The sequence below is a fragment of the Pteropus alecto genome, unplaced genomic scaffold, assembly GCF_000325575.1.
Source record: "Pteropus alecto unplaced genomic scaffold, ASM32557v1 scaffold87, whole genome shotgun sequence".
In the NCBI taxonomy this organism is placed as follows: domain Eukaryota; kingdom Metazoa; phylum Chordata; class Mammalia; order Chiroptera; family Pteropodidae; genus Pteropus; species Pteropus alecto.
The window spans coordinates 5,154,972-5,172,696 of NW_006443225.1; the positions used below are offsets into that span (position 1 = coordinate 5,154,972).

Sequence of the window (17,725 nt, forward strand, 5' to 3'; positions counted from 1 at the left end):
TGGGGTATTTACTGACTGAGCCACTGAGCAATTCATTTAGCTACTTCGATCTTCTATTTTCCACTTGTAAAATTGGGATAATAATACTCATTCAGATATTGATTTTAAACTATGGACTAAATTTTTTATCTCTAATATATTAGACATTTGTAGGAAACACTTATAGTCAGTGAAACTGTATCACATGTTGCCAGGGAAAATAAGATACAAGAACATTTATCTTTAAAATAAAATCTCAGAAGAGATTATATATTGCATATAACTTATATTATATAAAATAGTAATGTGATATATAATGATGCATATGCATTAAATATTACAATAACCTCTAAAATATATATAATGCCTAAATGAGAACTAAAATATTTTCACCTCTGTGATCTAATCAAATTCTAGAATTCCATCATGTGAAAATACTAACACAAAGAAGCAAGTGCCATATTAACAGCCAAAGGCTCAGCTTTAATAACATTGAAAAGCTTTTGGAAAATAAAATTGGAAAGAGTTGAGCCTGTATATAAAGCTGCCTAAGGTGGCTTATACTTAGAGGATTTAAAAATTTATAGCAAGTTCATTATTTATCTACAAGTGTTAGCTTTCATTAGTTGTTCCCATATTGCAGGTGACTTTGACAAAACTCAAAAAGAGAACTGTCACTTCCAGGTGGGCAGCTTGTACATCTTGATTTATTTCCTTGTCCAAATGAGCATTGATGACCTAACTTGTGCACTATTCATAAATATATTTCAACAATCGGCAAACCAATCAATAGTTGGTTGTGAAATTTTGTGATCACATCAGGCATAAGCAAGTTGCTCAGGAAAGAGGTTTAGCCAGGTTTTACAAAGAAATGTGAAGAGAGTATCTTAGAGTGCTAAATTTTGTTTCAAAGAGGATAATCCCTCGGTGCTTTTTAAATGTAAAATGTGATGATGATATAAAGAGTTGTTCATCTTTAGATTCATGTACAGTTGGGAATGACGTGAAAACACTCAGCAGCCCATCCTTCAGTTCTCACTGTCACCACCCTGGGTATCTCTTCATACTCCTTGCCTGAGTGATGACCTCAGACTTTCCACACCTCCAGTTTCTTACCACTGCTCTCCAGCCAGGGAGTTGCCAGAAGGATTTTTCTATGACATTGCTTTCTCAATGCTTCTGCCTTGAGAGAAAACAGCCAATGATTTTTTAGAATCCATTATATCAAGCCTGCAGTCCTTGGATTGGTTTTTGAAGCCTTTGGTCAAATCTCTCAACTTAAAACATCCAACTTCCAATGCTTTTCAAATGCTCTCCAATATGCCTTTTCTCTTCTATTTGTCTAAATCAAAACCGTCTTTCAAGCCCTGATTGCAGTCCTACCTTTTCCACTGAGTTTTATAAACTACCCAAACAAGATTACTATAATCTCTTTCAACTAGAAATTCCTACTGGGTTCATGGCCAGTAAAACTAAATCGAGCCTGGTCTCTCTAATTGCTTCATGTCTCATTCTAGTTGTTTCCTACCTGTTCATATATTTTTTTCTTCTGTAGTTTATAAGCTTCTGAAGGACAGTGACTATGTCTTATCAATCATTTGAGCCCTTTTGAACATTTAGACCATGGTAAGCAAAAAATGTACATACAGATGAAAGGCATTCTGGATACATGACAGCTCAAAATAAGAAGTGAAAAGTGAAGAGACTCCTTGTTTCTCAAAGGAATTGGTAGACTCCAGTAAAGTTTGTTAGATTTCTCTTGCAACTTCAGAGTATATCAAACTCTGGGTCTTAGAATCCAGACAGAGATCCAAGCCTTGAAACAGAATTCTTAACAATAAATTTAATCTCCATATCTGCTTTCTCCAAGACCACTCTGGCTTAAAAAATTGAGTTTAACATAGATTTAATGTTAGAATCAATATTGTTAACTAGACCTATGCCATCCAATGTTGTAGCCACTAGATACATGTGGCTATTTTAAATATAAAGTAATTAAAATGTAATAAAATAAAAATTAGCCTTTCATTCACACTAGCCACATTTAAAGCATTCAATAGCCAATGACTACTATCACTGGACAATATGGATAAAAGAAAAGTCACCATCACAGAAAGTTCCCTTAGGTAGTGCTGAAGCTTATCCAAAGCTATGCCAAGACTTGTGTTATTTATTGGACTAGCTTTTAATTTACAGCATAAAATGCTAGGACCAGTATTATTAATAGGCAAAGTACATGCCCATCTCTGAATGTGGTTTGAGAGGTCGGGAGGAAGGCTCACCATCCTATGAATAACCCTGCTAGATTCACCTTACTAAAACCAAGACTGGCAAATTACAGCTTCATTCTATTAGTGTTGGCCAATCAGGGCCCCTCTGCCGTGTAGAGTGGCAAAAATTCCAAGGTAAATTCCATGCTGAAGAAAAAATACCAAAGTTTGGTTTTTGACAGTCATTTGGGTGGGGAACGGCATAAAGAAATTCAGATGATTGGAAGTTCCTGAGAGGTGAAGGGGAAAGCATAGTGGAGGAAGTGTCTAGAAAATGGTGAGTTTCACGGGTCCAGTGGCCAGGTCCAGAGTCCTGAGCGCCCTTTGAGAATGGATTGCCATGGATAGAAAATCTGGGAAAATCCCAGACGCACATTTATTAAAATTGGACAAGCATTGCTTTAAGAGTGAAAGGTGTGTTGAGATGGTCATAGGAATGCTAAAAAGGCAAAAAAGTTTGGAGACTTAAACTATATAATTGAATATCTCGTTATCCTTCCTATGGCCCAACTCCATTCATACTATGAGGAAGAAGCACAGTGAACAAAACTGGTATTTTATACACTGTACGTCCTCTTCCTCTTCTTTCTAGTGAATGGGGCTGTCTATAAAGCCATGACCTTAATGCCTCATTGTTTCATAACTGGGTCTGAAGTCTTAGCCCCCAAGAAGAATAGGCTGTGTTTTTTTAAGGTAACGACTTTCAAGTGCATTGTTCAGATTTGCACATTTAGTTTATTTGTTAAAAAATTCATTTTATGTTTTTTGAAGTCAGAATTAATATTCAGGATAAATCTATACAGGTGGAATATAACATAAAATACTGGGGCAACAGTGCTGAGTTTTCTGCCACTGTTAGTACTGAGAACGAGTTCTCCCCTCTTGGCCGCCCAGCTAGCTGCCAGTTCTTAAGAGAACCTATACAGTTTCATGGCTTAGGTTCTGGGATTCACTCACTAAAAGCTGCAGGGTTTGTTTTGACTCTCCTCCCCAACCCCCCACTTTATGTCCACGATTAGCAGAAATACCTTCTTGTCATTCAAGTTAGAGATACATCCCCAAATGACTTAGATAAGGGATAATATGAAATGCTTTCCTATCAGAACCAACATAATACAAATAATTTAATCAATTTGTTAATTGTGAACAAGTCAACACTCTTCCGTGGCTTACAAAAATGACAATAAAGTTAGGTAGACTGTTAAGTGATTGAACAATGGAAACCAAAGAGTGCTAATTCACAGTCACTGTTAACCTGGGAGAGAGTTTTATGACAAGGTAAAAAGCTCTGCTCTTAGCCATATACTACTGAAAATATTTTTTACTACTTGAGATGTAGACAGAGAAATTAAGTTTTTAGATAACATAAAAATCAGAAGGAAAGATTTTATGATAAGTCACTGTTTCTCAAGCATGGGTTGCTCATTAAAAATACAGAGTCCTGGACTCTCTGGGTAGGGACTAGGAATTTAATACTTGCTGGTTTTCTTGGTGATACACCCACACTAAATTTGAGAAGTGTAGAACATTAGAAGGTTCTGAGTGATAACAGGTCCAAGAGACTGAAGCACATTAATGGAGACAAATTTTGATCATCAGCATCCAAAATAAAAATGAAAAGTGTTTACTTGCTTTTCTATGATGTAAGTTTGTGGAATTTGAGATGGCAAATGGAGCAGAAATCAAGTTTAATAGTGGTTCCTGTTCAGAAGATGTGGGGGTCTTGCTTTGCAGGAAGGAACCCTACCTATATTAGATGAAAAGTGACACTATTTATGATAATTTTTTATCTGATAGCTAGTAAGATAGTTTGACTTTATGAGAGGACAGTCAGTGTCAAACAGTATTTAGTACTTTGGGTTATAAATATGAGTGATCAAACATGTAATTAATTGACTTTACCTAGACTTAAATATAAAATGAAAAGTTGCTTTGGGATTTTACAGGACACAGGGAGAACATTTTCCATAGCTGAAAACTTATGCCTAGTCTTATGCCTAGTCTCATAATGCCACATTATTACAATTCAACACAAATGGGCAAGCAGATTCTTACCACAGAAATGGAGTTCGTAAGCAGTGCCCCATCCTGTCCCAGCATATTGGAGACGGTGATTTCAGGTAGGTCCATGTTTTGTGGATGAAATGGAAGCAGGCCGTTATGGTTCATTGGGTGACACAGGGAGTGGTAACCGGTTTCGACCTCGTTCAGGTGCACCAGTGAATGGTCGGGGAGGGATGGAGGAGTGATTGGTGGAATGTTGAAGTCTTCACTTTCCAGGCTGGGCCCAGGGTAGGACTGCAAAAATGAGAGTGATATTAGTGCAAATTATCATCGCCTTCTCCATCGCGAACAAACACCCATGACCCCTTCAGATATTATTACAAGCAGCATTATGGACTTGGAAAAGGCATTTCAAACACTTAGATTATCCTGCTGCAATTTCACTATGATGCACGGAAGAAAATTGCCTCCCAGGCATACCCACTTCTCATACAAAGAGTGCTTCCATAGGCAGTTTTATTTTTCCAAGAAGCTGAACTCAAACAGATTTCAAAAGTCCCATTAAAATTTTCCAGAGTTTTAATCTAGCTGAATATGTTTTTCATAAGAATTGTAGAGAAGGAAGGCAATTTATAAAATTAATGTTTGATCAAACATGTTTCATAGGACTCCCTATCGCTCCGATCTTGAGATGCAATAAAATGAATTCCAGAACTTGTGCGGTAATTTGCTTTTGGGTTTTGAAAACCTACATGCTCAAAACTGACAAAAAAAAAAGTAATTAATAAAGAAATAACAAGCATGTTGCATAAATGTAGTTGCAGAGAAAATCCGATATATGAAAAAAAGGCCATAAAAGCTATTTCTATTGCAAAGATTATACCATCAAAATAAAACTGAAGATCGCTTTCTTGATTTCTGATTATTCCCATTTATTTGAGTCCCCTAAAAATTAATTCATAGATTTAATAAATATTATAGTCATTTCAATTCAGTTCAGCCAATTTTGAAAGGCAAAATAACATTAATATTATTACAATACTGATTCAGGAATAAAAGTCAATCAGTGAAATAAATAACACATGTGGGATGTTTTCTTTTAGAAAGTAGCTTTAGATAAAAGAAGAAGGGAAGGAACGAAGAAGGAAGGAAAGATTATATGAGAAAACTCCTGTTTAAAAACAGGACATAGTAAACATTGAAAATATAAAGAGGAACCAAATAAAAAAAATATTGTTATCAATTAATATCAAGACACAGTGTGACCTTTAGCTCTCCTTTACAGAGCAGGTATCCTACTATGAAAGGAAGCAATTTTTGTCCAGATAATTCTCGCAAAGCCTGTCTTTTAAATTAAGCGAGTCTTCGTAGCGTTTGAGTGCGTGGGTAACAAGGACTCACTTGTCTAACAGCACAGCGCCTGCTGAAGTGTGCAAGATGTGAAATGAGCAGGCAGAGGGTAGGAGCCAAAAAAAGTAGTGTAAGGTATTCATTGGGTGTTCAGCCAATAAGCTTCATGCTCCTGAGTCCAAGCGCCTGGGGTTATTTTTTCCAGATGGCGTCTATTTGTCTAACAGAAAGAAAATCTTCAAGTTGCACTTGCTAAATGTTGTACAGCTTTTGAATATATTTGTTTAGGTGCTGTCAGAAGACATGATGAAATGAAGAGCTACTTGGAACATCTGGAATTCAGACCTGGTCACACAGAGGCACGTGTGGGTTAGAGACTGAGGATGTATGAAGGAAAGATTTGCTTAATCTGCAGATCATTTTTCTTAAATATCTAAAGTTCTGCTAAAAAAAAATCACCAGCCCTAAAAGTTCAATCGCCAGTTACCAAATTTTACTGCTTACAGTATATATCTCTTGTGTGAAAAATATATTACTGCTCAGTGTCAAAATTAAAGTTTGATTAAATTCTCACTTGTTTCATATATTTTAGACCTTCAGTGAAGTAGGGACGTGGGAGAGAGAGGAAGCGTGTTTATTAATGTTGATTTTATATAAAGCGCTATATTGACTCCTTTGACTATGTGTCTTAATTTAATCCTTACAATAATCCTTTGTGTAGCTATTATTACCCTGATTTCCTGAAGGGAATATTGAAACTCAGAAGTTAAATACCTGCACTCGCCTGATAAACAATCAGCTCCGTACATATGAGGGATGAATATATGAAGGAGGAAGGCATTTTTATTGCTGTGTTACTTATGTAAGTACTTTAGTTGCTACTATTTTATTAGGTGGAATGATACAAAGTTGCCAATACCCAACTGTTTCAGATGAACAAAATTTCATAATTTAAGAATTAGTATTAACATTAATATTAGGTCCTTCCTTGTCCAAAATTCCACCCCAGTGCTCACCCCATTAAAATAAAATATTTACTCAGAACTATGGGATTTTTAAATCTGAATGAGTAACCACTGAGGAGTCAATCCCATACCCTTGGAGGACCTGTGGGGCTGGGTTCCAGTGTAGGATGCTGGAGAACAGATATGGACCTTCTCTTATCAACCTGTATAGTGCCTTTCACCCTGCCCAGACAGTTTCCAGGAGTCTGAGCCATGCAGCTTCCCTTCTCCCCAAGGAATAATAAAAGTCCATGGTAGCCATCTATACAAATGGAGAGAAAGTATTTAGGGATAGTGGTATGGAATTCAAGCCAATACTTTTAATTTTATCTTGGATCTTCACCATGTTAAAGAGAAGTAAATTGGAAATAAAGAAGCATGCAAAGTGATTTGCTCTAAACCATAGCCAATCTGCAGGGTTCATATGATTCAAATTATATTATATTATATTATTGCTACATAATCAGATTCTCCTTGATCTTAAGCTACTCACTGGTCCTTGACACAGGAGAGTCTCGTCACATTGCTGGTGCTGGGATATGCCATACACTGTGCATCCCTGTGTGTCCAGGAAGCAGGAGCCAAGGGTCATGGAATGTGAGTTACAGTTGGCTGTACAATCACAATACTGGGCTAATTCTACTATATATGAACTTCTCAGGGCCATAAGAGGACTGTGGAAGCATTAAAGTAGTAATTTCAAAATATAGTATCATCATCCTCAAGAGAGTAATTTTATTGTCCTAAATAATAGATTCAGTGACTATTTCAAGTAATTTTCTTAAAACCTTACCGTTGGAATTTGTATTTTAGCCCATGAAGTGCTATACTTTTCTCTGATGAGAAGGATATAGATTTTGGTCTGGTTGAGAAGACTCAAAATTATTCCTTAGTGACTGATAACAATGGCCACAGAGCATGTTGGAAAGAATTGAGACTTTGGAGCCCAGGTTTTCTGAAGCATTTATTAGTGTAAATTCTGGTGTAAATCCAGGTTTTAGTGTAAATCCAGGTTTTCTGAAGCATTTATTAGTGTAAATTCTGGAGTAAGTTTCTTACTCCTGGTGAACTTCAGTTTCAAAATCTGCCTCATGAGGTTCTTATGTGCAATGAAAACAAAAACATAAGCTAGGTAAAGAGCCTAATAATATACGTCTGCCACAAAGAAAGCTCTCGATAAATGGTTAAATGGGTTTATACATGCTATGGATTGGGTCATGTCTAAGAAAACAAACAACTATGGATGGAGAGAGAAAGTGAGAGAATTTAGACAATAAAGGCATTTCGGTATACTTGCCATTGATCAGATCTCATACTGAAGCAAAGTGTAGTCCCATCCGTACATAATATATTCATTTAATTGCTCCCCATAAGTAGCTAAGATAAAGTTTCTCCTTTATTTTAAAGGGATTAAATTCTATTTTTAAAATGAAAGAACGAAAAGGTAGTGGAAAATGGTGAATAGAAGGATCTAAAGAGCTCAGATAAAAATGGCTTCACGTGCAAAGTGCCACAACTCTTCCTTTTCCGAGAACTCTGCTGGCAGACCTGCAACAGGCTGATGAGCTCCTGACAGGTCCACTCCTACTGACCCAGGAAAAACTTTGCAACAAAATCTACAGTTTCTAACATACTGTCTTATGTCCATAGGCAGGCATCTTCTCTGGGAAATTCTTGGCAAGGAGATCACATTGCTAATCAGACGGATTGTTTTTCAGACTGGAATCAAGAGACTGGGTTAGGAAAGTAACAGAGAATCCTCGCGATCTGTTTTGATTTGATCTGTTTGCAAACTTTTCCAGCCATTTGACTAAAGCCATTGTCCTTCTCCAGGTCCAACCTTCTCCAGCCTCCTCACTTCAGTGAAAAAGGAAAGCGAATTCTTCACCTGATTTCTGGAAGATTTCACTCCCTGTCTTTTTAATTACATACTCACATTCCTTTATAATCATATCGTTTTACATATTCCATGATCAGGGCATCCTGTTTACATTATTTTCTCCTTCTGCATTCCATATTTACTTTTCCTACAGCTTGCTCTTATTTTTTATTCTTATTCTACACTGTTACATCTGGAAGTGGGATGTTAATTAGGCTGATTTTTTTTTTTTTTGAACTACAGAGAATTCATGTTTTCATACTGTCTAGATAGAGTGTTAAAATATGCTGACCAGGAACAAACAATGGGAAATCTGGTCTTTGCCTTTTCTTCTCTTTTTGAAATCTAGTTTCTCCATCAGAGGAGCCTTGCAACTGTGGGTCGCTGTCCACATATTGCAATCATTATGCAGAACACTCAATCTTTGGTGACAAGAAGTCCCATAACTCAGAAGAATTCAAAAAAAAATATCATCTTGTACATATCTCTAAATTATGTGATGGCTTCATGCAATCATGCATACACTAAAAATATGGCTACGGTTATAACATTGTAAAATATGTTCCTCTTATAGCTCTTTATTTGAAAGATAAATAAATAGAACTGCCATCAAATGTATACAGAATGCCTTAATTTTTAATCTGTAACATAATTCCTGAAAATTCTTCATAGAAAAATACCAATGTTTAAACATGTTTCATCTTCTATTATTGAAAATTCTTGTTGCATGATTTAAATAACTGAACAGAAATCAAAGTAAACTGAGTTCATTAGAAAAATAATAAACTTTCTCTGTATGTTTTCAGAAGTTAAGATATTGTATATAATGGTGATTTCTCTCAAAAGAGTTTAAGCAGCATCAACATTATCTCTTATTTCTTTCAAGAAGACCTTCAGAAGTAGGTATTTCTCAGATTCTTTTGTCTCTGCATGAACAAGGGTTGATAGCTTGAGACTGTAATGCATTACTGTGGAAAGCTTCGGTCTGTTACATAAATCATCTTAACACTCAGTAAGAACTGTCCAACGGTGCCATTGAAGTGCTCAAGCCAATGATCCTGCAAACAATTTTTTTTGTCTTTTTTCACATGTTAGACAATAGCAATAAATCATCTTCATTTAAAAACATACAACGTACTAATTTTTCAAGCAACAGTTATCGAAATGTAGTTTTTGGTAGAAAGTACATTTATTTTATTTTTGCTCATTAATTTTTGTAGCTTTGTGTTGAGTAAAGACGATGAGTACCTCATTCGCCAGTGGCATTTGTTGTGTACCTACTATGTGTAAGACATCCTGCAAAGTGTGATTTGAGATAGAAAGGATTATAAAGTGAATCAGAAGAGATATAAATACTTAGATTCCCAAGAAAGGACATGTTTAAAGTGTCAGGCTTAGTAATATAAGAGTGTAAATGAAAGAGAAATTATTTGAAGCTGGGATGAAGAAGGGATTGTTACAAGCAGATTTACCCTGATACGGGACCTGAAGATCAGACACGTCTACCATGATGCAATAAGTGATCAAGGGAAGACCAGAAAATTGACAAATGAGCACATCCAGGTAATACATCAAGGAGGTTCAACAGCAAGGTCAGGTCTTTAATCTCTAAAAAAACTTCAAGGGCAAGATTGGTCCCACCAATGAAAACACACTTTAGGGTACTGGGCTCAGTGCAAGCATCTACTGGGTCTTGTTTTTATTGGATAGGATAGGCTTTCTATAATCGAAAAACCAGTGAGCTAGGCCTGAATGAGACCTAACAACAGGGTTGCCTTGAAGCCACCCCAGAGCATATCTGACACTGGCTCTTCCTAGGGCCAAGCCTGGGTGAGCTTGGACCTGTGAGGTAGGACTACTAGGCTGAAGCTTTAAGTATTCAGGGGTAGTGGGGCTGTGAGCCAAACACTCTCACATCAGGGGTAGCTGGGGCAGGGTAGTCTACCACTCTCTGTGAATCATGCTGGTGCCAGGGCCACCTCTCTAGGGGCTTCAGAAAAGTCCTTGCATTTATATATAGGCATTTCTCCTGCCATAATTACTGATACTGAAATAGGGAAGAGGTTTGTTTCCTCTCAGATTGTTTGGAGACCTACATGAGTCTCTGAGCTCTATTTTTAAGGGGCATCTTAAAACCAACTATTGTGTGCAGTTGTCATGAGGACCACCTCTTTGGCTAAAAACAAACAAACAAACAAATAAGCTTCTGAAAAACAAATAATCTACTCCCTCCCTTCCATAACCCACAACCCACACGCGGATAATTCAGGAGAGTAGATTGAAGTGCAGGGGCTACTTCTGAAACCCTAGTGGAGGGGCCTACAGATGTTGTTCGGGTAAGGGGTCAGCATTCCATATTCAGTGTTTAAGGGGGTTCATTAAAACATTTCAATGTAATTGTTCAGTATACAATTTTGTGTACAAACGCAGTGTACACTTTTTTAGTTTTCTAGACGTTTTCATTTCTTACATTAGTTCATATATCCTGAGATTTACTTCTACATTTTTGGCTTCATTTTATAAATAATTCATGTTAGCCAGAAAAAGAAAGATATGAAAAACAAAACAACAACAAAAAAACCCCTCTTAATCCAACTATGCAGGAAAAACAAAAACAAACAAACGAACAAAAAACCCCCACCACACTATTGAAATGTGTATCTTTCAAGGTTTTTGTAATCTGTATTTGCTACTTTGTTTTGGGCTTCTATTTTTGTTTTTAATAACAAAAGTGAGATTCTAGAGTTCTGATTTTGGAGCTAGAAATGCTACGTTCAAATCTCAAGTCATCTCTTAGTAAATATAGTTATTTAATTCCTTGAAGCCTCAGTTCCCAAATCTGTAAAATAGGAAAGATAATAGTATTCAATTCATTAAGGGTATATCAGGATTAAATGAGGGAATGTAAATAATTTGAATAATATACTGGCTCATAATAGAATCAATAAATATTACTACATTGTTACTGTTATTCTATCATATAATGTAATCTGGTCACTTAAAATGAATCGTGAATAATTTTCCATGCCAATAAACAGCATCTACATTATTGTCTAAGTGGCTGCACATTACATAATTGTGTGCACATTCTATAATTTATTCTATTTGTTCTCTATTATCAAATATTTAGGGTGTTTCTGATTTCTCTCTGTTACAAAGCACACTGTGCTAAATAGCCTTACGTATATTTTTCTTTAAGATAATGTTCTAGAATTCTATATTTATGCTCAAATGGAATCACAGACTATTTGCTCCAGAGAAGACCTGAGAAACAATGTCCCCACTTTACAGATGAGAAAAGTGAGGTCCAAAGAGGTTAAATGATTTGCTTGTATTTGGAGAACTAATTGGGCAGAGGGGAAACCCATAGCATTATTCCAAAGATTTTTTTTTTTTAACATTTATTAATGGAATGCAATGCATTGGGTTTTAAAACAACATTTAAAAATATGTAAGGGCTTTGAGCTTTAATAATTTTTTAAAAAATCTGAGTTAAGTTGATTTTTGTTTATGATCAGGTTCTATTTGCTATATTATATGCAGACAGCCAGTGCAGAGCTGAACATTCACTGTCGGACTATTTTTATAGGTACATATTTTATACGTAAACTTAAAAACACGTGCTACATGTACATGTGGCCATCCTTTTCATTTTTGCCTGCTGTGTAGAAATCAGTAAATGTTGGGTACGTAAATTCACATTCTTTACAAAGATATCAGATTAGCAGAGCAGAGCTAAGCAGATGGCCTGGGCTCTTAGTGTGGCTCCTCCCTCAATCAAGGGGACCAGAAAAAGGAAAGAGAGGCCCCTGTTTCCACACATCATACTCTGACATACAATTCTTCCTCTTCCCCCTCCCCACCACCACCCCAGGAAATCACTTCCTAGGAAACAATCACAAGTGGATCCCTGGATATTTGAGGATCATCTCACTCCCCAAAGTCTTTGCTACAAAGAAAGCTTACACTGAAGAGGAACCAAAGATGGGAACGTGGAAGGAAAAAAATTAAACAATTAAGACAATTTCCTCACTTTGATGAAGATAAAACACCTCATCCTTCATTTATCCAGCGGTGGGATCCCTGGGGTAGAGCAGTAGGAAGGGTGGGCAGCCTTCTATAAAAAGACCTCCCATATTTGTTCACCTTCTGGAGGAGAAAAGGAAAAGTGCCAAGGGTGGGCAAAGAGTCCCGGACCCGGACAAGAAAAGAAGTGTGAATACGGAGGAAACGGGACGGCAGTGATGGCAAAGGCTGGAAAAAGGAAAGAAGCATAGCTCTGAACGGAAGCCAAAGATCGCAAAGGAACACTTCACCCGGTACAGCTTTTGTGTGTGTTTGAACAGAAATAAAATCGCTGCTTTTGTAGGTAAAAGATGCTTAAATATCTGCGATTTCATTTGGTTCAATCTAATGTCTTCAGGGTATTTCCACACACATAATGCACTGCAGTCACCTCAATACTAACAAGCACTGAGGTTGTTAGTACGTCAACTTTTGACTTTAAAGTTCTAAAATCAAATGAAGTCTAGCTGACAGAGTCTGATTTGGGCGTCAGGCCTTCCCAAGACAGAATCCGAGCTCTATCTGCAATTTTTGATGTTCGGCCAATCACTCTACCGCTCTCATCCTTGCTGAATTACTGTAAGGATTAAGTGAGATAATGTATGCAAAGTCTTTGCTTAGTTCCTTACCAGACACAGGTAGCTGCCAACTGACAGCTCTTATTATTATTATGGATCTAATTCGTTCACCAGATGTGGGTAGGGGAGTGCTAACCTAAATTTCCAGTCGAACAGAAGCTTCCTATTGAAACTTACTATCATGTTGACAAGGAAGAAATTTAACTGAAGTCAGAGCATAAGAAAGAAATGGCATTGTACTCAGTACAGATGAGTTCAGGGTGCCCCTAAAGGTGAATTCTATGCAAAGCTGCTGGCCCTGCCCCATCCCCTCAATCCTATTGCCTGTCCCCAACCCCTATTCCTTCAAGGCCCGTCCACTTTGTGAGTTCAGGAAATAACAACGCACAGTAGGCTTAAGCAATTCTTGAGGGAGGGCCTTCTCCTGCGATGCTGGGAGGCCCGGTCACACACAAAAAAGCCTTCATTACTGGTCTCAAATTGTGACCGTGAAAGCCCTTGTGAGTTTCATACCAAGCTATTCCATTTGTATAATGTGAGGCTGGAACTCAGAAGTTCCTTGTTAGACACTGCTAGCAAAAAGATCAATTTTCATAATTTATAAAGAGCAAAGAATGTATGGAGAACATTTTCCAAGACAGCCACCAATTACTTTCAAACTATTAGAATTATAGTTATAAATTTTATATCCAAACTGCATAGATCAGAAAAAAGACAGGAGAAAAAAAATGTATGGATATAGATGAAGATTAAACTGAAATCGTCTTTGTGTTTCTGGGGAGTCTAGCTAAATCTGCTCCCAAAGCAAGGAAGTGCGACTGCAAAGGGAAACTTGACAGTTTTTTAAAGATGTTTGGGGTGGCAGATGAGGATATGAAGAAGGAGGTCTTAGAAGAGATAATGGTGGGTGGAAAACCACCTCAGCGTTTCCAAGCCTCAGTGTTCTTATACTAAAAATAGGCCAAATCACTTCTATTTGATATATTGGCATACTAAAATTTTAGTTTGTTTAGTACAATCTTTAAGTGTCGTGGAAGTGAAACTTTCACAGACAGGTGACATCATTCAACATATTACTACTCTGACCTGAAATATCGTATTTATTTTGTAGACATTTGTTAGTGACAGGTTTATTATAATAAGCGTCAGAAAAAAATCTAGTATGTTATACATGGCAAAATGTAACCGGAAGGATCATTTAGTTTTTCATACTTGTTCATGTGCTAAAGTAAAAAATCTTCAAAATACAATTGAGCAAGCCGTTTTCAAAATGTGTCACGTGTAACTGCATATAACTGGTGGGCTGTGTACTAGATCCATGACAGCTCTTTGCAGTGTCTAAAGCTGCCCTCTGAGCTAACGACCCTCCAAATGGAGCTTGATGTTTTGAGAATCTGTTTTTACCACCATGCTATTCCATTCAGATATCTTCATAATTTTTATCACTGAAATTCATTTCCCCAATGCTTGAAAAACATACTATTAGACGATTATAATAAAATTTTCGAGCATACTCAGCAACAAACATTCATTTTCTGAAATAAAAAATGAGTCTTATATTCACAAATCCCACAGCTTGGAAATGTATATGATACACAACATTTAACCTGTCAGCAGCCTCATTAGTGTCAATGAGTAGGAACTGGCAATCAGTAGATGGTGTGCTCTACATGTGTTTATGTTTTAAAATGTTCCCGAAATAGCTCCGTTAGAGAGGTTGATATAAAACACTTCTACTGGACAAATGAATTTCAGTTTAAATTTCATGGTCTACTTAATTTTTTTTGAGGAATTCACATTTCTCATGTAAATGATCATTTATAGCTAATAGTCAATACCTAAGTAAAAAAATACTAAATAATAAAGACTGAATGGGTAAACATCTAAAGTTCAACCACGCCGATAATGTAAATAATCAAGAAAATATGCAGAAAGACTGATATGTGTTTGACTATCGGGAGTGCTAAGATATATATTTGTATGGTACCCGTATTCAGTATCCATACAGCTATTAAGACATTTTTATAAACCGTAAGAAATATGTGAGCTATTTCAAGATATAATTCTGAAAAACAGACTTCCATGTAAGAAGCCAATTTAGGAAGAAAACAACATAAACAATAGTAACTTGTGTGCTCAAGTGAAGCATCTTTTTAATTTTGAGTAATGAAGATGTCAAGCCAAATGCTAGAGTAGTTTAACTTAATTAGGTGGCCTATTTTTCCAGGCATCCTTTCATTTCCCATTGAAAACTCAGCTTGTATGCAAGGCAACAAGAGCAATTTTGTCTGTAATGAATACCTCCGGGACTGCGCAGAGTAATCATTTGAATGTTACACTGAAGACTGGTTTGAGTAACTAGTTTGAGCTTGTTAAGATGCCAGACTTTGTTGGACTAACTAGATTACTCAGAGCATGGCTGCTTTTATTGGGTCGATAGTCAAAAAGTCAAGTTGACTTTACTCCTGAAATTTCTGCCAAAAGGAACCAATCTGAAAGTAATCGATCTAATTTATAGTTCAAATTTATGTCATGATCATGGAAATTTTATGGTCCATAGTCAAAAAAAATTTTTTTTAACGACGTTCTTAAAAATATACTCTCTAGGCCCGTTTGTTATATACTTTATTTACATTTCAACCTAGAGAACTTTCTCATTAGAAGACCATGTCATTTAAAATACAGATATAGTTATTAATATGTTTGAAAGCCTAAAAACATTGTAATTCTAATAGATTTAAGAAAATATTATGCAAAAGGAACTTGGAAAGTCCTCTTGGTTCCGCTGCCACTGTATGGCCGAAGACAAACAGCAGCACAGTATCATTATCACTACCTATTATTATCTAGTTTGTTATCACATTAATGCTTTGAGTCCTGTACTTGAAATGATTTTCTGATGAGGTGGGAATGCTGGTGTTTTTCGCTAATGTGTTGAGTTGTTGACACCAGACAGAGAGATGTTACTGGAATGGAATGGGAAAGGCCAGATTTGTTAAATATCTGTAATGCAGGGCTGCAAATCATTGCAAGTAGAAGACTCAAGAATCAGTGTGATTAAAAAATGTATACAAAATATTTTAATTCATTTACTCATCTTTCAACAAAAAAAATGTTGCATATCTCTGACGTGTCTAGGCACGGGAGACCCAGAGAAAAACAAGAGCAAATCCTACCTTTAAAAGCTCACGATCAGGTGGGCAAGACAAGAAATCAGTACCAAGTCTAGTGTGCTACATGCCTCAGAGGGGCAAATATGTGCTCCGATATCTCTGACTTGCACACGCTAGAGAGGCATGGAGGTAGTAAGTAGTGAAGAAAGAAGAGAGACAGGAGAAACGAAAAGGTGGAAAGGAGATAAGAAGACAAGTTAATGAGGCTCAGAACTCAGGCAGTAATTATGTAGAAGGAAAAGAGGAGACAGATTCAAAAGTTATGCAAAAAAGTAGAATCCACACTGTGTGGGATTAACTTAGGCCGAGTGTACGGGAGACTCCAAGTCTGTGCCTTGGGTGACTGGGTAGGCAATATCGACTCTAATGATTATAGGTAATATAGGTAGAAGAGAAGTTTAGCGGGTGAGGGTATAGGTTGGAGGTGATGAATTTCGAGTTGTTGAACTGATATGTGGAGTCTGAGCTGCCATCAGGGACACAGGTATTCAGCGAAGTTAAAAATCAAACCTGAAACTCACATGAGAGAGCTGCCCTACATATATAGATGCTCTTCAGCTTTTATATTCAAAACGTATATCAAATGCTTACTTGTAAGAGTCTAGGAAAAAATAGTATTGCTCTATTTTATCATTGTTTTTTTTTTCTCATCTTGATAGTTGAGGGCCCAGGTAAGAGACAATTTCAGTGGGGGAAGAGAAGAGAAGCAGAGAGAGAGAAACCTGACCAAAACCTGAAAATAATCTAAAATAGGATCTCAGGTCAGAATGTTTAATATTTAGAGTTTACTATGAAGTTCAGGATTAAAAACAAAAATTAGTTCATGCTTAAAGGATAACCGTTTGTGGAAAGAAAGAGGAAGAAAGGAAAGTAAGATGAATGGAGGAAGGGAGCGGGGGAGGAATGAAGGAAGCAATGGGGGAGGGATGGAAACCAAACAGAAAGAAATGGTTTAGTGGAGTAAAGGCCAAGGTCAAGGAGGAAGTGATTTATTGAAACTATTGTTCAATCAAGTAACCAAAGCTTCTCCGTGACCTGACACCAGAAAAAGTTTGATTTTCCCTATCAAATGATTATTGTATTAAAAAGACCAGTTCTTCTCAACCGTTTTCACCCAGCACCCCAAGTGAAGCACACGTGTCAGAGAACTGGTAAAAAATGTTGCCAGTGTGGGTGGAAAGCTTGGAATGTACAGGTAGCCATGGAAAACAATATTCTGGAAACTGCCACAGCAGAAGGAAGAATGAGAACAAGCACTGGCACATATTCAAAACTAAAAAATAAATAACCTTGGTGCCATTGAAAGTTCTGATTAAGAAAACCAGACTCCTGTTTCCTTTGATGTATGTAATTCAAACGAACATTTATATCTTGAGTGCAGTCACAAATAAGGAACTATGGATTGCAGAAAGGGGCTTGAGTT

General features: G+C 36.8%; 1 protein-coding gene across 1 annotated transcript in view; it reads right to left on the reverse strand.

Moving 5' to 3' along the window:
* TOX (thymocyte selection associated high mobility group box) overlaps positions 1-17,725 on the reverse strand; it is a 136,801-nt gene that overhangs the window by 115,773 nt on the left and 3,303 nt on the right. Inside the window, exon 2 of the mRNA XM_006923986.1 lies at positions 4,305-4,547. Coding sequence (XP_006924048.1) covers positions 4,305-4,547 — 243 coding nt within the window. The remainder of the gene's footprint in view (positions 1-4,304; positions 4,548-17,725) is intronic.